The sequence below is a fragment of the Pseudophryne corroboree genome, chromosome 12 (assembly GCF_028390025.1).
Source record: "Pseudophryne corroboree isolate aPseCor3 chromosome 12, aPseCor3.hap2, whole genome shotgun sequence".
Lineage (NCBI taxonomy): Eukaryota > Metazoa > Chordata > Amphibia > Anura > Myobatrachidae > Pseudophryne > Pseudophryne corroboree.
The window spans coordinates 40215724-40240854 of NC_086455.1; the positions used below are offsets into that span (position 1 = coordinate 40215724).

At 46.0% G+C, this 25131-nt stretch overlaps 1 protein-coding gene across 7 annotated transcripts in view; it reads right to left on the reverse strand.

Annotated features, from left to right (window-relative positions):
• DAAM1 (dishevelled associated activator of morphogenesis 1) overlaps window positions 1-25131 on the reverse strand; it is a 237831-nt gene that overhangs the window by 63624 nt on the left and 149076 nt on the right. For all 7 annotated transcript variants that reach the window (XM_063947383.1, XM_063947378.1, XM_063947384.1 and 4 more), the window contains exons 5-11: window positions 7761-7855; window positions 6356-6689; window positions 4839-4949; window positions 4618-4721; window positions 4429-4495; window positions 4220-4337; window positions 575-713 (exon numbers count right to left, since the gene is read on the reverse strand). In XM_063947383.1, the coding sequence (XP_063803453.1) occupies window positions 575-713; window positions 4220-4337; window positions 4429-4495; window positions 4618-4721; window positions 4839-4949; window positions 6356-6689; window positions 7761-7855 (968 nt within the window). The remainder of the gene's footprint in view (window positions 1-574; window positions 714-4219; window positions 4338-4428; window positions 4496-4617; window positions 4722-4838; window positions 4950-6355; window positions 6690-7760; window positions 7856-25131) is intronic.

Sequence of the window (25131 nt, forward strand, 5' to 3'; positions counted from 1 at the left end):
TCATGTGTGAAACGCGCATCTGCACATGTGCAACCCCCTCCACTAGAAAGGTATGAGATGGCACTGATCTTAATTACTTGCAGGCCTTCTATAGATACATATTTGTGGATGGTATCAAAAGCCAAACTATGTCTATAACTGAATAACTCTAACTATGGGGGGTATGCAATTCTCTCCGATCATTTCGGAGCTAATGTTTTCACCCCACTGAGTATTCAATTAGGGCCATTTTCGTCCATTTTTGCCAGTGCCTTTTCACCTTTTTTTTTGTTGTTTTTTTTTTAAGTGAAAAGGCATTGGCGAAAAATGTCTCAAAATCTGAGGAAACGGCCCCCGGCGAAAATCTGGCCCTGCTATTGCATAAGGCAAATTCCCATTTGCCCTAAAAATAGCGAAAAGCACAGGTTTTTTTTTCACCTAGACTAATTGCATACCCCCCTATATGTTTATATGTTGGGAACACAAATTTGTAAATCAAATAAAAATAAAAAGCACTGTGCAAAACTTCTACACATGGCTTAATCAGTCTTATGGCTAAGGTAGCATTAGGGTCTGGAGTATGAGGTCTCCTTACATTCTAACAACATTTTTGACGTTGAAATTTTCCAGCGGAGAGATGTCTGTGTCCTGTCCTTTGTCATTCTGGATTACTATTTGCTGAACTATCCGATCCAGAAGCAGCCAGTAATGCACAGTGTTGCCACTTCTTTTGTCTAGAAATACAAAAGGCAGACGAGATTCTCATGTAGTACTACAGAAAGTTTTTATTCAGAGGACAAGGGCATAACCTTCAATGCACAACGTATCTGATACACTATCATGTTCTTGGAACAAACAATTAAACAACTGTCACCAAGTGTAGCTAACATGAGCTTGCTATTAATAGTTGTGATATAGCAAAAATGTAATATAGCGAGGAAAGAATGCAAAATAACAGGGGAGCTAGATTCTGTAACAGCGGGACACAAGAATAGTGCCCAAGGCAATGTAAACACGAGATGCCAACTGTATCGCAGCTGCTGAGGCACAAAATGTTGACAATGTAAAACTAATACTTGCGATGGATGCTACATGCTTCATCATGTTATAAATGTTGCTGACATTAGGAGAATATGTCAAGATTTTGAGCCTGAACCAATGACACCCACACCGCCCCCCCAAAAAAAACCAAAGATAAAAATAGGATTATTTCTAATATTCAGCAAAGTTCAACAAGGTTCCTCTCTCATGACAAACTTTATTCATTAGTAATTTGCCCATATATAATAGATGCCCACTGCACTACATCATAAAAGCATTTTACATAGAGCACACCGATCACTAAAATCACTGGTTGTTCTACAAACTGGCTAAAATGACATAACCTGCACATTATGTCCGGGATGCAATGGGAGACTATTAAAATAATCCGGCAAATCGACAGGTGCCAATTTGAAATTCACTCCCCACAAACATACGAATCTGAAAGAGTTCTCTAAATATATAACAAACTGGGGGGCGGGGGGAGGGGGGTCAGAGGGCAAATGCAGGATTTCTAGAGGGGGGGGGATTCCAAATGTAGGATTTTAGAGTGGGTGTGGCCAGCCCAAAAAAGGGACAATATTAGCACTTACCCAACTATAATATGCATCACAGAAAGTGCAGTGTGTGCCTTAATGCTGACATACAGTATACAGGGCCAGCTAACACAGTAAGACAGTGGTGGCCAAAGCGTCGATCGCGATCTACCGGTAGCTTGTGGAGCTCCTGCAGGTAGATTGCGACCACTTGCCGGCTCTGAGCATTCCCAGTGATGCATTGCGCGGGTGCACGGCTGACGTAATGACGCCAGCCGCGACCCACAATGTGAGGAGCCTGTGAGCCTGTTGGATCCAATCAGCGGGACTAAGGAGCAGTGACAGCGGGGGAGCCAGCCAGCGGGGAGCCTTAGTCTGAAACAAGCCAGCCAGTCAGCCAGTAGGGAGCCTCTGAAGCCGACCAGCGTGAGTTCTTCACAGGGATCTGTTATGCACTGGGAGGGGGAGGGGAGTCTGTACAGGGGGGCATCTGCAGATGGCGGGTATGTTACACAATGGCTGTTCTGCAATGGGAGTGGGAAGGGGGGTATTCTGCACATGGTGCATCTGCAAAAGGGAGGGGGGATGTTGCACAGCGAGCTGTTCTGCACAGGGAGGGGGAGGGAGTATTCTGCACAGGGAGGAGGGTTATTGCACAGGGGGCTGTTCTGTACACAATCATGACAAGATTGTGTTTAATAATATTAATGTATTTTTTGTAATGTGGGCACTACTATTGGTAGTGTTACTTAATGTTGTCATTACTAATGCTATTTTTAAATGTGTGCGTCACTATTGGTGTTATTTGATGCCGGTAGACCACCGGTAGGTAAGTGAACAAAGAGTAGATCCCAGGTTCAAGAAGTCCGGCCACCCCGGCAGTAAGACATTAGATGTGGCAGTAGGGCCATCCTGCCTGAGCTAAATGTTACTTCAGTTGTGGGCACCAATCCAGATTTTTGGAGCAAATCCAGGAATCTGGGGGAGTGTCAGAAGAACCTAGTACTGCCCTGGACATATGTATATATCGGGCTCCTTATGCACTAGATAATCACATGTATGTTATACAGTATTAATAATGAACTCTATAGATGGACTGTAGCAGCTCATCCCTAACAGTGCATGTTTTCCAGATCACCTAGTTGATGCACAGGTGTATACTAACTGACATATTTTATAAGAACCACAGGTGGTGCTAATCATTTCATTTGTGACACTGAGCAGCGCTAGTAAACTGGTATTATATACTATTGTTATTGCGGTCATGGTGTGGGCTGGAGAGGGGGGTTTAAAGTCAAAATGTAAGTGCAAAGCCCAGCGTGCTGTGCACGATATCAATGCCGCTTGAAATTTTTACTTTTGATAATCTGACGGGTAAATATATCAGATTTGCCGATTCACCTCCACAGATTGTCTGGCCTGGGTAATGCAAGATAATGAGCACATTGATCCATCTAATGGTAATCTGTCACCATTTAGAACAGAGCCATCGATGTACCCATTTGACCAGAGGAAAGTCGACCCCAAATAAACATGTTTCATAACTTACTCAATTCCACCAAAAAAGAAAGGCAGCTTTTGGGTGGGATTATCTACGTTTTTGTTTTTTCACAAAAACAAGTATTATTTTTAAATAGCTAAAAAGTCCATTTCACAGTAGCATTTTTGATGAGCAGAGACCTGCTGTTCTATCCTTAAGGTGGGTACACACTGGGCGATATATCGCGGGTCCGTCGGCCAGTGTGTACGGCCGATACGTCTGTGAACTCCGTCGTTCACAGACATATCGCGTCGGCCCCGCAACACAGCCGACGGCCATTGCATCTAACGATATATTGGCGCGTTGCTGTGTGTGTACGGGTACACATGCTGCAACGGACGGCGGTGATTGACAGCTGAACTGGGCGGGCATGTGTATACTCAACACACTGCCCGATCCATCCATAGATATATCTGCCGATCAATTGATCGGCAGATATATCTACCAGTGTGTACCCACCTTTACTGTGCCCTGCACTGCTTGCCCCGTTAGATTGTAAGCTCTTGCAAGTGCTGTTTTGTTTATAGATATATGTATTATCTGAACATATCGGAGTAAATGTAAAAGTACTGCTATAACCCTTGGTGCTTTATAAGTAGTAATAATAATACAAGAGTCCAAGTTTAATTAGCATTCAATAACGGGGGGCAGATTTAATTCAGTGCAAGGTTCCGGAGATCTGCATACATCTCAAATGTTTCTTGGTCGCACCTCTACTGCCTGTGAGACCAGCGGGATTGCTGTGCAATAGCCTACAAAGATCACCTATATGCAGCTACGAAAAAGGGGGACATGTACTAAGCAGTGATAAAAGTGGAGAGGTGAGCCAGTGGAGAAGTTGCCCATGGCAACCAATCAGCACTGAAGTAACATTTATAATCTACATACCTTAAAAACATACAGAACAGCTGATTGCCCATGGCAACCAATCAGCACTGAAGTAACATTTATAATCTACATACCTTAAAAACATACAGAACAGCTGATTGGTTGCCATGGGCAACTTCTCCACTGGCTCACTTCTCCACTTTTATCATTGCTTAGTAAATATCCCCCAAAGTCGGATCATGCGATTAGTTCCCCTTGTCCTGTAACAAAACACATCGCCGGCCCATATACTCACAAGGCATTTGGAGGCAGTGATGAAGTATGGACATAAAGTGTGGATAGCATTCTGAGTGTGTTAACCTCTTCCTTATCAACTCAAACATCTGAGTGGCGCTTTTAGTGTCTATGTAAACCTGCAGAAACGGGAAATTACAGAGAATGAATTTCAGAAACTATGTCACCCTCCCCTTGCCTATGTGCACTGACAGAGGTCCGGACACTCACCAGGTCAAATCTTTTGGCAAATTCAAGTTCATCTTCATTCCGTAGCATCTCAAAAAACTCTAAATGCCTATGTGGAAAGGAAAATACCGCTTGGGATTATTATATAAAAAACATTTATTTTAATGTACAATACAGAAAGAAAATGCGCAACAGCAGTTGCACCAACCAAGTATGACCTGGATGACCTACCTGTCTAGCGTTGAATTGTCATGTTCCCGGAGTTTATCAATAACTGGCTGGATTCCTAACATTAGGAATTCATATCTGAGATGAAGTCTGAAATCCAAGCTTTCCTTAAAATACACAATTATAGTAGATCATCAGTGTTTGGCTCCAGATGATGGGAGTTAGATAAAATCACAGGAGTTAATGGGGGGGGGGGGGGAGGGAGGGAGAAGTTACACTCTTACCACACCAGATCCTTGGCTAAGGACAGCATTAATAAAGGACATGATTGCAGTCTTCAAGCTGACTTCATCGCGGTACCGCCCTGTACTCCGATCCAGGTCATTAATTAGGGTCTAAGAAACAACAAAATAAAGGAGAATTTGCTTGGATATCAAAATAGGCAGCAACTAGTATCTATACGGATTCAAACTTCAGACCCGGTGCATTCTCCTGCCTGCAATATTCTGTTCAGTACAACAGCATGTTCTTGTTGCCCAACAGAGTCCCAAATAGAACAGGCAAAGCCCAAACCTATTAACTTGTCAGTATCACAGCAACTGAAACGGATAATGGGGGTCATTCCGAGGTGATCGCACGTAGCAACTTTTTGCTGCTCGTGCGATCAACTAGACGCCGCCTATGGGGGAGTGTATTTTAGCATAGCAGGGCTGCGATCGATTGTGCAGCCCTGCTTTGCTAAAAAAGTTGTGTGTAAAACTAGACTAGCCCTGCAGTTACTTACCCTGTGCGATGGATCCGGCGATGAAGGTCACGGAATTGACGTCAGACATCCGCCCTCCAAATGCCTGGACACGCCTGCGTTCGGATCTCCACGCCAGGAAAACGGTGCATATACTCCCCAGAACGCCTCCCCGCTGTCAATCTTCTTGCGATCGCGCTAGTGATCGCTTTCTTCTGGTCGTTGCCCGGCGACGGCAGTCGTTGGGCAACGACGCGTGTGCGCATTGCGGGCGCTGTGCAGGCGCAGTCCCGACCCATTTGCACCGCAGCGATGAACTGCAGCGTGCAAACGGTTTGAAATTACCCCCAATGTCATTATTATCTGAGGCAGTAAAATACATACTTATGATCAAATACCTAAAATCGTAGGGTGACACATATGCTTCCAAAAGAACACACAATATTAGACTAGATACAGTGCATGAGGTACTTTGAAATCTGCTATTGGGGTGCAACTCTTTTTAACCCAAATCCCTTTTTTTTTTATCTTCTATATATATTTTGTTATAATATGACAATTTATATTGATATATTTTCATTGGTTTCATCCAGACACTGTCTGTGTTACGTCCTAATTCCGTAGTCACAAATGTATCCTGATAGGATTAAGGTCCCATACCCTCTATGTAAATTACGTGTATTATTGGTACTTTGCTAGTCTGACACATAGTAAAATGGGAGGCACTGGAATACATTGTTCCAATTGTCACCATAATCGCTCCTTTTCATACTTTGTGTGGTGTCCGGCCAGGAGACTTGCCTGCTCTTCCGGTAAGCCCACCCCATTTCCAGGAGCCTCCTGGCCGTTCCGGGAGAATAGGCATATATGCATTATATATAAAATTCTGTTCACGTCCTGTGTGCAAACACCATGAGGTCACCAAACCTCAAGATAATCTAAGCCAGTCTACTCTGTATTCTCATGAACATTTGCTCAGCTGGCACAGGGGGACCTTCACGGTGTAAAGGCGACCAGGGCCCTTGTAGCATGAAGGTAAAGAATATTTTTGCATCCTACCTGGAAGCGTGTTCTCTCGCTGGCGTATCTCTGGTAGTGTAACATGGCTTCCAGAACTTTTTTGTGTCCGCCAGGAACCAAGCAGACAGCCCCCATTATTTCTAGCACCGCTACTTTAGTCTTGATGTTCTCTGTGGCCAGGCTCTGAGCGATGACATTGATGCTCTCTGAATGGGCCAAGACGTGAGCTCTCCCCTGAGAGTTATTCATTAGTGCCTTGATGCAGCCAATGAGAGAGGTATGTATTTGGGATTCTGCAATATCATAGTCCATATTTTTGAGGAAGTTCAAAATACACGTTAAACCATCCATCTCTATGAATCTGGTAACAAACCTACAGCAAAGAAGAAAGATACAAACGGGACAATTAGAAATCAATAAATAGTGACTGTGAAAACACAACAAAAAATAAACCTAAGGGGAAGGTGTATCAAACCTTCCAAAGAGTGGACAATTGGAGAAGTTGCCCATAGCAACCCATCAACTTATACCATATCCGGTTTCCTAACTGATGAGTCCAAGCAACGCACAGGCCGCCGGCGCTGCTCTTGCAGGTGGCACCGTGATCGTAACAGCTGCTGGTCTCTGAGAAGAGCACCGGCAAAGCAGATAGAGGGGGGGCCTCTAACTGACATATATAGCAGTGACCCAAACATCCGACGGGTGTGGTGACCCTCTTGCAGTCCCAGGAACAGGCTGCAGCAGGGGCTTTAATGAGATGCTGCTTTTGGCGATTTTCCAGCTCCCTACCTAAGCTGATCCCATAAGGAGATTCCAGAACTTAAAAAACTAGAAAATATTTGAAAACCTAAGCCCTAAAAATCTGTGCGCCTCTCCAGATGGCACTAAAAAAATAAATAACTGAGGAGCTTGAGGAACGGCAGGGTATATAAGGGAGGGGAGGTTCAGCCCTTAATTAATTAGTTTAGTGCCTACTCCATAGCCACTCATATTCCAGAGTCAGGCAGTATCCCCCAGATGACACAAAAATTGGAATATCTATGTGCAACTGAGTCTGCATACGAAGCAGAAGTAAACTTGGCATGGGAAAAGAGCCATGGCATCATAACACTGCGTATACAGATTCAGAGACTCAGTTGCACACAGTTACAGAAATGTTGCATATTAATAATCAGCACAGTCTCCTGGTGCGTTCTAGTCGCATTGCCTTGTTCTGAATGTGTTATAATCTCCCCTTTCTTTCCTTCACTCTCCATTGTGTATTATTACCCTAAAATACTCTCATGCCAACTATTTGAAAAATAAAAGTTATTTGAAAAATAAAATAAAAAAATCTATAAATAAAAATATAAATAACATTTTCGGCCAGATGCATGTACCTTGTTAATGGAAGTTCAATTAGCACAGCTACCAGTAAAAGGGATATTTCATCAAATCTACTTGCCTCATCGGTTTCGTCCTCAGGGCAGTCTTTAAACTCTCTATGGTCTTGTTCCGTTCTTCCTCATCCTCCTTCTCCATTGCCAGCAATGTTCTTCTCTGTGACATTGGGAAATAAAGAGTTTAATATTATTGCATTATTTATCGAGTTCCAAATGTAGAATATGGGTCTGGGCTGGGAGGGGGAAGGGTGAATGTATGCGACGCCTAAAAATGTACTCTGGAGGTGGTTGATTGTCAGACAGAAGAAACGCATCCTGTGCCCAGCTAAACCATCTGCTATGAACATAAGAGCTAACACGGATTAAAATCATTTGTAATTATATTTATGTTATTTCAAGGAGATTTTGTTTTTAGCTTTCAGCATAGCCAGATCTTTCTGGGACCTGCATTAAATGTTTTTTCTCCCCTAACACCCCAAAAATTCTGGTTTTGTTTCAGGAACATACAGGACAGCAGAGAGTTAATATACAGTATATATTGCAATAATTGAAACATTGTTTAATACTGGTATGACATAATTGGGGGCTATCCAATTAGCTGCGGTAACTTACCGCCGCTGACTGGTTTGCCAGGGGCTATCCAATTATCCCCAATAATCCAGAGTTTATCCCCGATTCCAGTATTTATTGGGAATTATGCTTTGCATGCCTGAACATAATCCACAATAAATGCTAGACCCGTGATAAGTGCATAGGTCTGCGGCTTTTCTCAAAACCTATTTGGATAGGGGTGATAATGTGTGGTTTTCACGGGAGCTATTTGGATAGGGGTGATAAAAATAACTGTGAAAAACAATAACTGTGAAAAACACATTTTTTTTGCCACAACACTATCGCAGGTAACTAGATACCCCCCTTAATGTTCTATACCTTCCCTTTTATGCTGAATATCTTGATTCTATTGCATATGAAATGCTGCTGCAATGTTTTTGTATATATAATGTTTTATTACCTTTAAAGTTTACGCTCCATGCTTTGTTCTGCAACTACTGTATACAGCCCTGCTGCATAGTAGTAATGCATTATAAATAATGGATCATGACCTAAAATATGGTTCTCAAATTTAAGGTAAATTGGCCCCCCAAAAAATTTTAAAAATTAGGACTCTTGTCATAAAGCAATAAAAACTTTACAGCAGCTGAATAACCACCCACAAGTAGAGAGGATAACACAAATAAGGGCTGGAACATTGCACATGTTCAAATTTGTTTATAAAGAATTAAAGACAAACCAATCATCAGGACAGAGGAGTATGTTAAAAACAAACAAACAAAAAAAACATATCATACACGCGCACACAGCAGTCAGCAACTGAACTGAGCAAGAGAGAAAAAAAAAAAAAAAGCTGTTTGGTTTTATTCCATTGTATTAGAAGACTTGCCCCATGGTAATACGTGTGGACAGCTGTCAGCAGTGGTACAAAGCAATCCTGTGCCCTGCAGGGATAGCTGACTAGTGATGTCATTTATTCCATCACTCCCTTGCAACATTCAACAAAGACAACACAGAAGAGAAAAGCTTTAATCTCTCCAATATGCAGCTGCTTCATGTAAAATGTATAGATAGTCTAATAGCTGTATGCCCGTTAGCAGTAGTACAATCAATACATTCCGAGCCGCTGGCACAGCATTGTTAGTAATGGGTAATACACTTTATGCATGAGAAGTGTTATTGCCACATTATAATTCTCTAAATATTTAGTAAATTACTTATAGAGCACTTGTATATTATATGAAGTATTACTAGGAGCTGCCTTACAACTTGCTTGACCAAGCAAACTTACATTTCCTCCATAGAATCTAGTGAAACAGGACCCCAAGTGGTCAGAATTTCACAGAACATGGAATAACTGAGGGGTCCGGTATGATATACCAGCAGATAACGGACAGCGGCATACCGTGTGCCGGAATAACGGCAGCGAGTCCCCTTGCGGGCTCGCTGCACTTGCGCACCACAGGTTCTATTCCCACTTGGTTGGTGGTGTGGACCCACCAACTGAGTGGGAATTAGGGGCAGGTGTCGGGATGCATTGGGATTCTGGTGTCGGTCTCCTGAACGCCGAGATCCCAGCCGCCGGCATTTTGACTGCATCCCTGAGATGCAAAGCCCATAAACGCCGGGATCCCGACAGACTGTATTTTAACTGCGTCCCATATGTAGATATACAGTCAGCCATGACCGACCTGTAGATAAGTAGGTCTATGGTCTGTCAGTCTTCATCTGTAGATGTGTAGGGCTGGATGTAATGACACCCAAGTTCGGCGGCCGTGCAGGGTGCAGAAACACTGGGGGTATTTTTAAAAAGGGGGCAATCACTTACAAGGCATGGTTTTGCCTTGTAAGGAATAACGCCTTTAAAAAAAACGCTAGAACCCTGCATGGCCGCCAAATTCGGGCGTCATTACAGCCCGTAGGCCTATGGTCCACCAATCCTGTCCTGTAGAAATGTATGTCTATAGGCAGCCATGAGTGGCCTGTGGAAATGTATGTCTATAGGCAGCCAGGACCGGCCTGTGGAAATGTAGGTCTATAGGCAGCCAATCCTGTCCTGTAGAAATGTATGTCTATAGGCAGCCAGGACTGGCCTGTAGAAATGTATGTCTATAGGCAGCCAATCCTGTCCTGTAGAAATGTAGGTCTATAGGCAGCCAGGACTGGCCTGTAGAAACGTATGTCTATAGGCAGCCAATCCTGTCCTGTAGAAATGTAGGTCTATAGGCAGCCAGGAGTGGCCTGTGGAAATGTATGTCTACAGGCAGCCAGGACTGGCCTGTAGAAATGTATGTCTATAGGCAGCCAATCCTGTCCTGTAGAAATGTAGGTCTATAGGCAGCCAGGACTGGCCTGTGGAAATGTATGTCTATAAGCAGCCAGGACTGTCCTGTAGAAATGTATGTCTACAGGCAGCCAGGACCGGCCTATAGAAATGTATGTCTATAGGCAGCCAGGACCGGCCTGTAGAAGTGTAGGTCTATAGGCAGCCAGGACTGGCCTGTAGAAATGTATGTCTATAAGCAGTCAGGAGTGGCCTGTAGAAATGTATGTCTATAGGCAGTCAGGAGTGGCCTATAGAAATGTATAGGCAGCCAGGACCGGCCTATAGAAATGTATAGGCAGCCAGGACCGGCCTGTAGAAATGTATGTCTATAGGCGGTCAGGAGTGGCCTGTAGAAATGTATGTCTATAGGCAGTCAGGAGTGGCCTATAGAAATGTATAGGCAGCCAGGACCGGCCTGTAGAAAATGTATGTCTATAGGCGGTCAGGAGTGGCCTGTAGAAATGTAGGTCTATAGGCAGCCAGGACTTACTGCCTATTCTACAATTCTACTGAATACTTATTTGCTGGACAGCACATTCCCACTGCAGATAGTGCACTGTGTAGTGTTGATCACTTTATTCATACATTGATTCAGTCTGTTAAACACACGTCTACCTCTCCTTCCAGAAAGCATGTTAAAGACACAAAAACCCGCTGCATGATCGGGGTGACGCCAGGATACAGCCAGAAGGTGGGCTATCCACATAATGGTAAGAGCACAAAAGTACTTCTTACTGCTCCACTGACTTTGCCTTATACTGTATTATACTAATCACTGTATGATGCTATGAATAAGACGTTCGGGAGTAATTGTTTATACTGGATGAGCCATCAAGCATTATCGATAGCTGGCCTATCACGGACATGAATATACCGCATCATACATATTTCACATATATTAAATGAAGTATTAGTTTATTATCCATCATTTAGGTTTCCGTGGAGTTCAATAGAATTTCAGGACAAAGTAGGTCTAGTTCCTCTGGAGAACCATTGTAGTAGTATTAGTTGCTTGTACGTATACTTAGTATGATATATTATGTGCATATCGATTGTAAGAATCATGGCAAAGTCACTTGTCTCATTAGATTACCTGCACCAGGTGCACCACCACCCTTCATTCAAACTCTTCTTACTGTATGCCTGGTGTGGAAAACCTACTGTAACATAGGTAGCACTAGGCACATATATTACTGTAGGACCAAGAAATACTTTGTGGTTCTAGGTTTGCAATTAATTATCTTTCCCAAAACAGCAAAAGCCAGATTCTGCACACAGGGTCCCATAATAAATCAATGGGGCAGATGTATTCAGCCGGGGAAAGGATAAAGCAGTGATAAGTGGAAGGTTATAACGCACCAGCCAATCAGCTCCTAACTCATTTTTCAAACCCGTAATGATTGGCTGGTGTATCACTTCTCCAGGCTTAATACTTCTGCCCCCACATTTGAAAATTACACTTATTTTCTTCGTTTTTTCTGTAACATGAATAAAGCACATAAAGGTCATTGGGGCACCAGCCAATCAGATCCTAACTGTTAATTTACATAACGGAGTTGATTGGCTGGGGCCTTTATCACCTTGCACATATCACTGGTTTATCTCTTCTTTATGCCTTCTCCAGGTTAATACATCTGCCCCACTATTCCGTGCGTGGAAACAGCCTTTCCACGTGTCACTGTTTACAAATCAAACAGCAGAGCACTGTTTGAGCACTTTGAATGGGTGTCGGTGATAACATTAATAAGGAGGGTGTAATGTCCATGCTATGGTGGCACGGCACAGCTGTCAGGCAACTGCAGCATGGAAATCTGCTAGGTGCATACTACAGATAGAATAAATATCTCCTCACATCTTTCAAGATAATCACAGCAAAAAAGGCCATCTCATGGCAGCAGCAGTTGTCCTATCTTTACGCGTCCAAGATATTATGTAGGGGATTGCTATGGACAGCTGAAAATGCTCTTGATAAAAATGGAGACTGACATGGACTGAATAGACGTAACAGTGTTCAAAAGAGAAGCTAAGCAATTATCACATGTCCTGGACAATATTTAAATATTAGGCTGAGAGAACAACATTGGTCCTTTGCATTCTATTTGCACTATATAAATATAATAATAATAATTTACAACTTCATCACACGATAGAACAGAGATTGAGGGCTAGATGCATCATCGCTTGGAGAGTGATAAAATGGAGAGAAAAAAGTACCAGCCAATCAGCTCCTAACTGCCATGTCACCGGCTGTGTTTGAAAAATGGCAGTTAGAAGCTGATTGGCTGGTGCTTTTCTTTCTCCATTTTATCACTTTCCAAGCGATGATGCATCTGGCCCTGAAGCAGTTAAAACGGGGCACGCTAAGTGCATGCATTTGGATGTCATCCTAATGCGCATTTCGCTAAGATGCTTAGTCATAGGAACCGCCAATGTGTCAGGTTGACAGCTCTTAAAATACTAGTCACACACCATTCAGTGGCCATCCTTACTGGCTGTCATACTAGCTAGCCAATGTGTGGCTGCGTTTATTGATTGGCATCTACATCAGCAAATAGAAACTGTCTGTCAGCTCCCTCAATTTGCTAAGCAGTATACAGTATAAAGAGATCAGAAGTAAACATCTCCATTATTTGCTGCGTTTTTGATTGACATCTACATTGGCCAATAGAAACTGTCTGTCAACGCCCTCAGTGGTTGAGCTGTAGTGTATGTAAATGTATGGAGATCAGAGGTGAACATATGAAAGAAGTCTCCATTCTTGTTTGTTTTATTCGCACCACTCATTTATCACTTCATTGGTTACAGACCAGATTGTGGGGCTCTATAGCAATATTCATTTGGACAATCAAATTTAACTACTGGGTTGGGACATGATTTTAAAAGATATATAACTATTGATAAAGTGTACTACTATTGTCAGCCTTTTAAAGGCATTATTATACATTTACCATCTGTATATTAGGATCTATTGCAACAGGAATCTTTGAAAAGTAGAATATTTCTTATCGTTAATATAATTAAGCAACTAATATTTATTAAAATAGTAATTACATAGTCAGGTTTATTATTTTTCATAAAACTATAGCTTCTTTGAATTAACCTAAACAGGAAAATCATTTTGTGTTTAATAGTGCTGTGGTTGGGGAAGTGGCAGGTGCGGGGGGACGCGAATGGGAGAGGTGGTCCAGGGGTGTGCCGCGGGTGGGGAAGTGGTGGTTACGGGGGTGCCACAGGTGGGGGAGGGGCTGGTGCGGTGGTGCCGCGGGAGGGACGGGTGTGTGGGTGCTGCGGGTCCGAAGCCACCGCGGTTGGGGGAGGAGCAGTTGCGGGGGTGCCGCGGGTTGGGGAGGGGCGGTAGCGGGGGTGATGCAAGTGGGGCGGGTGCAGGGGTGTTGCAGGTGGGGGAGGGGGTCCGAAGCCACCGTGGGTGGTGGAGGGATGGGGGGTGCCGCGGATGGGGCCTGGAGGTACTGCGAGTGGGGGAGGGGCGGGTAACGCTTCGCCAGCTTCTCCTCCTGGAAGCAGCTAAGCTGCTGTCCTCCCTTTGGCAGTGGCTCTCCTGGAGACTCGCACAGCAGCCAGTCACTATTATTAGCGCCGGTGTCCCAACGCGCCGCATTACAGGGAAGAAGATGCACTCAAACTACAGCTCCCAGCAGCCCTTAGCACCGGAATGCTTTGGTGCTAAGGGCTGCTGAGAGCTGTAGTTTATTTAGTGCGTCTACTTCCCTGTAATGTGGCGCGTTGAGACACCGGCGCTAACAATAGTGACTGGCTGGCAGAACTGACTGACTCGCTGAATCAATGTAAAAGGTGAGAGTGCTGTGCGGTATCAGTGACACTGCACACCCACTGCACTGAACAGCACTGTCACCTTTTAAATTGATTCAGCGTCCAGACATTACCCACTCTATCCGTTACATTAGCCATCTCGGGGCTTCCAGGCCGGAAGCCCAGGTGCTGGGGATCTGGTTACGGCTGTGGCGGGGAGACACTTCTGTGACATCACGTGCAGAGGAGGCTCCGGGGCTCAGAGAGTATGCGGCGCAGGGAGGGCTATGAAAGCCTTCCGCTCATACTTGCCTACTCTCCCGAAAAGTCCGGGAGGCTCCCGAAAATCGCGTGGCACTCCAAGCCCTCCAGGGAAGTAGGCAAGTCTCCCGCATGGCACTTACCCACCCACCCGCATTCCACCGATTGCCGCATGACACGGCCACAGTGGCATCCCATCACAAAGAAAGGGACGGGGCAATGACGCAATTCATATTAAATTGCATCATTGCAGCCCCACCCCCAGCTTTGCAATGCTGGTAATGCGGGCACTGTTAAGCGGGGGGCGGGGCTATGATGACAGTCACGTCCTGTACCGTCTTCTCCACGCCTCCATACAGCCTCCTCCATGCCCCCACCTATATAATCAGTCTGTATGCTTTAGCTGCGCCGCTTTCATACACATCTATGCCGATAGCCGCAGCAGCTTTTGTTCCACCTGTGCAGCGGCTAGGGAGTGGGGATTGATGATGCCGGAGGGGGCAGGCGGACTGGCAGCAGGACATAGGGGGTCATTCCGAGTTGATCGCTCGCTAGCTAGTTTTAGCAGCTGTGCAAACGCTATGCCGCCGCCCACTGGGGAGTGTATTTTATCTTAGCAAAAGTGCGAACGCTTGTGTAGCCGCGCTCTGCAAAAACAGTTTGTGCAGTTTCTGAGTAGCTCTGAACCTACTCAGCGCTTGCGATCACTTCAGCCTATTCGTGTCCGAATTTGACGTCATACACCCACCCAGCGAGCGCCCAGCCACGCCTGCGTTTTTGCAAACACTCCCTGAAAACGGTCAGTTGACACCCAGAAACGCCCCCTTCCTGTCAATCTTCTTGCGGCAGTCAGTGCGACGGAACTCTTCGCTAGAACCTGAGCACAACCACAACGGGCTTTGTACCCGTATGACGTGTGTGCGCATTGTGGTGCATACACATACGCAGAAATGACGATTTTTAGCCTGATCGCTGCGAACAACGGCAGCTAGCGATGAACTCGGAATGATCCCCATAGGACGCTGCAGTAAAAGGTTGGCATACCCTCCAGCTGTACCTTTTTGGCAGGTACAGTACCTTTTTTTTATGGTCTGTACTGATTTTTGGCTCTCCAAACTTCCATTGAAAGTATAGGAAAAGGAGCGTGGCCTTGCCACTTCAGCCGTGGCCACGCCCCCTTTTCGAATTTGTCCCGATATTTATGTGTAAGTTGTTGGAGGGTGTGCTGCTGCAGATGCAGTGGGGCTATTTTGGGGTGTGGACTTGGAGCTGCAGCTCCATCAGCCCCATTGTTAATCCTGCTATGGGAACACACAGCAGCCAAAGGGCAGAGCCTCCCATTGGATGTAACCTGTGTGGGAGGGCGTTTCTTGCCCAATCAGCTGTGGACTGGGTGTGACAGACCTGCTGCTAACCCAATGAGAGCTCCTAGCCAAGCCCAGCGTTATACACACAGTCACAGAGTGATAGATCTGGGCTATTATATAGGAGATATATGGAAAGGAAAGAGTTGTGCGATGGTCGGATGGTTGGGGATTCAGAGCTTTCCTGTAATGTTTTTATTCAAAAGTTAAAAGAAAGTGATCATTCTGCTGAATGCTGCGTGTGTTGTACGGTAGAAATCGGCCTCAAAGTGGGACGTCAGTACCCGTAAGATAAGATGTGCACTTATCTTTTACTTTTATTCTCATTACTCCCCAGAAACCGCCTTTGCTAAAGTAGCCAATGACCTACTCACTATTAAAGCCAAGGTCACTAGCCCATCCTTATGCTACTGAGTGTAGCAAATCTGCTCTCTAGGGGAGACCCAGGATTTTTTTCCTCCTACTAAATCTGTTCCACTTCTTATCACTGTGAATAACATTCCAAACTCTCAAGTTCCCCAACCAGACAGGAATAATTTTAGCCACTCCACTCCCAGTTACAGCTCACAGTCATGTTTTAACAAACTGTCTGCATTCAGCTTAAATACTAGTATTGATCCTTCTCAACGCATTATAGTGATACATTGTGGTGAATGCTCTAATCCAGTGATGGGGAACCTTTGGCACTCCAGCTGTTGTTGCACTACACATCCCAGCATGTCCTGCTACAGTTTTGCTATTTGGCTATGCTAAAACTGTAGCAGGGCATGCTGGGAAGTGTCTTTCAACAACAGCTGGAGTGCCTACAGGTTCCCCATAACTGTTGTAATTCTATCCCAGCTAGATTGCTGCCACAGTCTCTCTTTTAGGGGTCATTTATCAATAATCACATACTTCTTGCGTTCTGGGTGCGATATTAGCACCCAGAACCGCACTGCAGAGTACAATTACACCCGGCAGATGTATGAATGAACAGTCGCAGGGTCAGGGGCTCCGGTTCTGGAATAACCCTTTACAGGCTAAAATTTGGAATCTGCAGCCCATAGGCTACAACCGGCTAATGCCATCTTTAGATGGCGTTAGCCAAGCTCGGGATTGCATCTCATTCCTATGGTCCCATGTTTGTGTGAATGATAGCCTGTAATAGTTCTACGCTCCAGGGTGTAGCATTTAGTTTGTACAGCACTTTAGAAGATACTAATGCTCGATAGTAATATAAAATAAACTGTATGTTAGACGATTGCTCAATAGTCGCATTGTCTATTGTGTGGTGAGCGTCGGCTGTGTAATCCTACGTACAGTACTGTGTGATAAAGCATGCATAGTCCCATAGATTGTAAGCTTGCGAGCAGGGCCCTCCTACCTCTATGACTGTATGTTTTTACCCGGTTTTGTCTTCTAATTGTGTCCAGTTGTAAAGCGCAATGGAATTTGCTGCGCTATATAAGAAACTGTTATTAAATAATAAATAAAATAATGCGAAGCTCTAGACCCACAGGGAAACAAGAAACTGCGCATGACCACTGTGTGAACGCTGCAGCCGATGAGTCTAGGTACAAGGGGGGGGTCATTCCGAGTTGATCACTAGCTGCATTCGTTTGCTGTGCAGCGATGAGGCAAAAAAAGGCACTTCTGCGCATGCGTATGTGGCGCAATGCGCACGCGTGAAGTACTATTACAACGGCCGATGTAGTTTCACACAAGGTCTAGCGAAGCTTTTCAGTCGCACTGCTGACCGCAGAGGGATTGACATGAAGTGGGCGTTTCTGGGTGTCAACTGACTGTTTCCAGGGAGTGTTCGTAAAAAAGCAGGCGTGCCAGGAAAAACGCAGGCGTGGCTGGGAGAATGCAGGGCGTGTTTGTGACCTCTAAACAGGAACTGAACAGTCTGAAGTGATCGCAAGCGCTGAGTAAGTTTAGAGCTACTCAGAAACTGCACCAAAAAACTTTGTAGCCGCTCTGCGATCCTTTCATTCGCACTTCTGCTAAGCTAAAATACACTCCCAGTGGGAGGCGGCATAGCGTTTGCACGGTTGCTAAAAACTGCTAGCGAGCGAACAACTCGGAATGACCACCAATGTCACAGATAAAGAGAAACGCTTTCTGCACAGCTGGGTTCATTTAGCTGATAAGAGTCACAGAAATGGTAATTTGCCTATTAAGGAAGTCTAAATGGGTATAATTAATAGATTATACTCCAAACTATACATGGTAGGAGTCATTATGTTTTCTAGGTCACAGATTTGCTTAAGGCCAGTTCTGCTGTACTTTTTTCATTGATTTATATAAAGTGTGGGAACATTTCCTAGTAGAGCACAGTAAGGAGTAACAATAACACAAGTTTTGCCAATCCAGTTCACTAACTGCAAGCGGAAGGACATTTTACAAGGCTTCAACTTAATGGATGGGAACTTTTATAATAATTATTATACTAGTTACCAGCCAGTCACAATAACGACATAACCGCAAATCTCCCAAATGTCCTGATTCCAGTGCGACAGTCCCGCTATTTGGACACAGTCTCACCCATGTGCCACAGTGTCCCACAGGCAGGGGGCAAGTTGGAGGAGCCATTGATCACCTGCTGCTCTGCAAAGCAGTAGGTGATCCCTGAATAGATGTCGTGCGCACGAGCACGGCATTTATACAGTGCAGGGAGGTGAGCCAGAGGATGCCCAGCTGCTCCGGGAGCGCTGGACAAGCCCTCAAAATGCAGAATATGCGGCAAAGCTGTGAGGGCATGCCCCCTCCAAAAGGTCCCAATCAAGTTGGGAGGTATTTTATAGTAATGTCAGCGCCGGCTGCTATGCACGCCCGAATGAAGCAACACTTTAATTGCTCTGTCGGGCTCCAGCTAGTGGCCGCCGGCACACAAAACATGAATTTTCCCCCCATAGAGGTGAGGAGCAGCATTAGTATGTTATTTTATAGGATGGAGGTTCTCCCCGCTTTTAATAAGTGTTGTCCAGTCTCTGAAGGATCACTGTAGGACAAAAAGAAATACACCCTTGTGTACAAGTGTTTTTAAGTAGCTTTTTTTGAGAGACTCCGTAGTGGTTTTGTGTAAAAAAAACTTTAATGGAACTAAAGATACCATACAGACACTTGTAAGCCAAGTACATTAACTCTTCCTTTTGCGATACGTTTGGTTATCCCCAAATTTTAACAGGGACCATTCCTTACTTTATATGTTCTCAATTTCGGTCCTCAGGACACCAAAACAGTTCATGTTTCTAAGTCACCTCACAGGGTCACAAGTGAAATAATTGCTCCACCTGTGGATCTTTTAAAAATGTGCCAGTGATTTATGAGTACACCTGTGCACTGGCGTGTAGTTGCTATCCTGTGCACTGGCGTGTAGTTGCTATCCTGTGCACTGGGATGTAGTTGCTATCCTGTGCACTGGGATGTAGTTGCTATCCTGTGCACTGGGATGTAGTTGCTATCCTGTGCACTGGGATGTAGTTGCTATCCTGTGCACTGGGATGTAGTTGCTATCCTGTGCACTGGGATGTAGTTGCTATCCTGTGCACTGGGATGTAGTTGCTATCCTGTGCACTGGGATGTAGTTGCTATCCTGTGCACTGGGGTGTAGTTGCTATCCTGTGCACTGGGGTGTAGTTGCTATCCTGTGCACTGGGGTGTAGTTGCTATCCTGTGCACTGGGGTGTAGTTGCTATCCTGTGCACTGGGGTGTAGTTGCTATCCTGTGCACTGGGGTGTAGTTGCTATCCTGTGCACTGGGGTGTAGTTGCTATCCTGTGCACTGGGGTGTAGTTGCTATCCTGTGCACTGGGGTGTAGTTGCTGTCCTGTGCACTGGGGTGTAGTTGCTGTCCTGTGCACTGGGGTGTAGTTGCTGTCCTGTGCACTGGGATGTAGTTGCTGTCCTGTGCACTGGGATGTAGTTGCTGTCCTGTGCACTGGGATGTAGTTGCTGTCCTGTGCACTGGGATGTAGTTGCTGTCCTGTGCACTGGGATGTAGTTGCTGTCCTGTGCACTGGGATGTAGTTGCTGTCCTGTGCACTGGGATGTAGTTGCTGTCCTGTGCACTGGGATGTAGTTGCTGTCCTGTGCACTGGGATGTAGTTGCTGTCCTGTGCACTGGGATGTAGTTGCTGTCCTGTGCACTGGGATGTAGTTGCTGTCCTGTGCACTGGGATGTAGTTGCTATCCTGTGCACTGGGGTGTAGTTGCTATCCTGTGCACTGGGGTGTAGTTGCTATCCTGTGCACTGGGGTGTAGTTGCTATCCTGTGCACTGGGGTGTAGTTGCTATCCTGTGCACTGGGGTGTAGTTGCTATCCTGTGCACTGGGGTGTAGTTGCTATCCTGTGCACTGGGGTGTAGTTGCTATCCTGTGCACTGGGGTGTAGTTGCTATCCTGTGCACTGGCATGTAGTTGCTATCCTGTGCACTGGCATGTAGTTGCTATCCTGTGCACTGGCATGTAGTTGCTATCCTGTGCACTGGCATGTAGTTGCTATCCTGTGCACTGGCATGTAGTTGCTATCCTGTGCACTGGCATGTAGTTGCTATCCTGTGCACTGGCATGTAGTTGCTATCCTGTGCACTGGCATGTAGTTGCTATCCTGTGCACTGGCATGTAGTTGCTATCCTGTGCACTGGCATGTAGTTGCTATCCTGTGCACTGGCATGTAGTTGCTATCCTGTGCACTGGCATGTAGTTGCTATCCTGTGCACTGGCATGTAGTTGCTATCCTGTGCACTGGCATGTAGTTGCTATCCTGTGCACTGGCATGTAGTTGCTATCCTGTGCACTGGCATGTAGTTGCTATCCTGTGCACTGGCATGTAGTTGCTATCCTGTGCACTGGCATGTAGTTGCTATCCTGTGCACTGGCATGTAGTTGCTATCCTGTGCACTGGCATGTAGTTGCTATCCTGTGCACTGGCATGTAGTTGCTATCCTGTGCACTGGCATGTAGTTGCTATCCTGTGCACTGGCATGTAGTTGCTATCCTGTGCACTGGCATGTAGTTGCTATCCTGTGCACTGGCATGTAGTTGCTATCCTGTGCACTGGCATGTAGTTGCTATCCTGTGCACTGGCATGTAGTTGCTATCCTGTGCACTGGCATGTAGTTGCTATCCTGTGCACTGGCATGTAGTTGCTATCCTGTGCACTGGCATGTAGTTGCTATCCTGTGCACTGGCATGTAGTTGCTATCCTGTGCACTGGCATGTAGTTGCTATCCTGTGCACTGGCATGTAGTTGCTATCCTGTGCACTGGCATGTAGTTGCTATCCTGTGCACTGGCATGTAGTTGCTATCCTGTGCACTGGCATGTAGTTGCTATCCTGTGCACTGGCATGTAGTTGCTATCCTGTGCACTGGCATGTAGTTGCTATCCTGTGCACTGGCATGTAGTTGCTATCCTGTGCACTGGCATGTAGTTGCTATCCTGTGCACTGGCATGTAGTTGCTATCCTGTGCACTGGCATGTAGTTGCTATCCTGTGCACTGGCATGTAGTTGCTATCCTGTGCACTGGCATGTAGTTGCTATCCTGTGCACTGGCATGTAGTTGCTATCCTGTGCACTGGCATGTAGTTGCTATCCTGTGCACTGGCATGTAGTTGCTATCCTGTGCACTGGCATGTAGTTGCTATCCTGTGCACTGGGATGTAGTTGCTATCCTGTGCACTGGGATGTAGTTGCTATCCTGTGCACTGGGATGTAGTTGCTATCCTGTGCACTGGGATGTAGTTGCTATCCTGTGCACTGGGATGTAGTTGCTATCCTGTGCACTGGGATGTAGTTGCTATCCTGTGCACTGGGATGTAGTTGCTATCCTGTGCACTGGGATGTAGTTGCTATCCTGTGCACTGAGATGTAGTTGCTATCCTGTGCACTGGGATGTAGTTGCTATCCTGTGCACTGGGATGTAGTTGCTATCCTGTGCACTGGGATGTAGTTGCTATCCTGTGCACTGGGATGTAGTTGCTATCCTGTGCACTGGGATGTAGTTGCTATCCTGTGCACTGGGATGTAGTTGCTATCCTGTGCACTGGGATGTAGTTGCTATCCTGTGCACTGGGATGTAGTTGCTATCCTGTGCACTGGGATGTAGTTGCTGTCCTGTGCACTGGGATGTAGTTGCTGTCCTGTGCACTGGGATGTAGTTGCTGTCCTGTGCACTGGGATGTAGTTGCTGTCCTGTGCACTGGGATGTAGTTGCTGTCCTGTGCACTGGGATGTAGTTGCTGTCCTGTGCACTGGGATGTAGTTGCTGTCCTGTGCACTGGGGTGTAGTTGCTATCCTGTGCACTGGGGTGTAGTTGCTATCCTGTGCACTGGGATGTAGTTGCTATCCTGTGCACTGGGATGTAGTTGCTATCCTGTGCACTGGGGTGTAGTTGCTATCCTGTGCACTGGGGTGTAGTTGCTATCCTGTGCACTGGGGTGTAGTTGCTATCCTGTGCACTGGGATGTAGTTGCTATCCTGTGCACTGGGGTGTAGTTGCTATCCTGTGCACTGGGGTGTAGTTGCTGTCCTGTGCACTGGGATGTAGTTGCTGTCCTGTGCACTGGGATGTAGTTGCTGTCCTGTGCACTGGGATGTAGTTGCTATCCTGTGCACTGGGGTGTAGTTGCTATCCTGTGCACTGGGATGTAGTTGCTATCCTGTGCACTGGGATGTAGTTGCTATCCTGTGCACTGGGGTGTAGTTGCTATCCTGTGCACTGGGGTGTAGTTGCTATCCTGTGCACTGGGGTGTAGTTGCTATCCTGTGCACTGGGATGTAGTTGCTATCCTGTGCACTGGGATGTAGTTGCTATCCTGTGCACTGGGATGTAGTTGCTATCCTGTGCACTGGCGTGTAGTTGCTATCCTGTGCACTGGGATGTAGTTGCTATCCTGTGCACTGGGATGTAGTTGCCATCCTGTGCACTGGGATGTAGTTGCCATCCTGTGCACTGGGATGTAGTTGCTATCCTGTGCACTGGGATGTAGTTGCTATCCTGTGCACTGGCGTGTAGTTGCTATCCTGTGCACTGGGATGTAGTTGCTATCCTGTGCACTGGGATGTAGTTGCTATCCTGTGCACTGGGATGTAGTTGCTATCCTGTGCACTGGGATGTAGTTGCTATCCTGTGCACTGGCGTGTAGTTGCTATCCTGTGCACTGGGATGTAGTTGCTGTCCTGTGCACTGGGATGTAGTTGCTATCCTGTGCACTGGGATGTAGTTGCTATCCTGTGCACTGGGATGTAGTTGCTATCCTGTGCACTGGGATGTAGTTGCTATCCTGTGCACTGGCATGTAGTTGGTATCCTGTGCACTGGCATGTAGTTGGTATCCTGTGCACTGGGATGTAGTTGCTATCCTGTGCACTGGGATGTAGTTTGTAAATTGGGATGTAGTTGGCAGCAGTGTATGCGCAGAAGGAACTCGGGAGGATATTTGCAGGGACTGCTTTCTCACAAGCTCTGTCCCTGCATGCGATTGATACATCCTTGCGATCTATACAATAAAATTACATTGCAAGTTTGGTCGATTTTATCGCATGACATCCGCATCCTGAGATGCGGATGGTGATAAAATGGCCCTATAGTGTGCTACTATTGTCCTCAAAACAGTCACAAAAACCCCATTCTTTGCCGAGTATGAGTTGGACTAAGTACTGCCGGGGTGCAATGGGGTGGGGGATATGCCTAAACGTTGATTATGCTCGAACCCAGGTACGGCTGGATGATGTAATGGTGCAAGAGCCAAGAAATAGTTGTAGCATTAAACATTTCTCCTTCTCCCAAATCCTAGCACCCACAGACTCGGGGGTACCCTTGATTAGAAGAGGGGAGTCTCTTTTTACAAATTAAAATTATTTGGTGATTTGGTGATCAAATGTCATCACTAGAGAACATCCGTACACTGCAGAAATCATCCACCCAGAGATGGGGGAACTTCACCAGAATTGCTCACAATTGAATTTCAATGATTGATACACATTTCCGAAGTCTGTTAGACCAGTGTTTCCCAAACCCAGTCCTCAAAGCATCCTTACAACACAGGTTTTAAGCATTTACATGTTTGTGCACAGATGGTACTAGTTAAGTCACCTACGCTTAAGCATCTTTAAATATATTTGTAAACACATATCTGCGGGCATTGTCTTACTAGTACTAAGGAGCTCACCAGAGTTGTGTGTGTGTGTGTGTGTGTGTGTGTGTGTGTGTGTGTGTGTGTGTGTGTGTGTGTGTGTGTGTGTGGTGTGGGTGGGTGTGTGGGGGTGGGTGTGTGGGGGGGTGGGGGGGTGGGTGTGTGGGTGGGTGGGGGGGTGGGTGTGTGGGTGTGGGCTCACTTGTCAACATGTTCACTAGTGATAATAATGCTTGTAAAATGCATGCCATAAAAGCCTGCGGGTACAAGCCCTTACAGGTGGGAAACCCGCTATGCCTAGAAAAAGAATCCCTCTTTAATTATATCCCAGTTTCAAAGGCCATTCATTTTTTAAGTGTGTGTTTATGCTCAGTGTTGGATTCAAGGGGGGTAGGGGGCAAGGCTGCGCCCTCCTTGTCGTTTAGGATTTTTTTCTCCCATTATTTACATAATACTGTATGCCACCGCTGCCACCCACCCGCCCCCCAGTAATGTAGAGCAGCTGACAGGCTGAGATGCTAAGTGCGGTGCAGCCGGAGGGGTAGGAGGGGCCATGAATGCCTGTCCTCTCCCAATTGCTCTGACTCCGGCTTCCATCACTGGCGCCCATCTATTAGACTCCCAGCCACACCCACTGTTACCCTCTACCTGGCGTCAACCACTGCTTTTCCATTACGTCACCCTCCCTGACAATCACTGCCTCTCTCTGTCGCTCTCTCCCTGTCAGCTGCTGCTCTGCCCTGTGCCACTATCTCCCCATCACCTTCTTTCTTCTGTCACCCTCTGCCTTTCCAAGGCATCACCCTCTCCCCATCATACGGATACTGCATTCCCTTGCAAGACCACGCCCACATTTCTAGGAGCACGCACTAACACCACATCTTTCTCTGTCATGGTGACCCCCCTGTCCTTTCGTTCTGGATCCACCCCTGTTGATGCTACAGATTTCCAGCCATTATGGCACTGAAACCTGGCTTGTTTTGTGCTCACACCTCCAGGTGATTTCCCTGCTAGGAAATCCCACTGTGTATTAGCACAT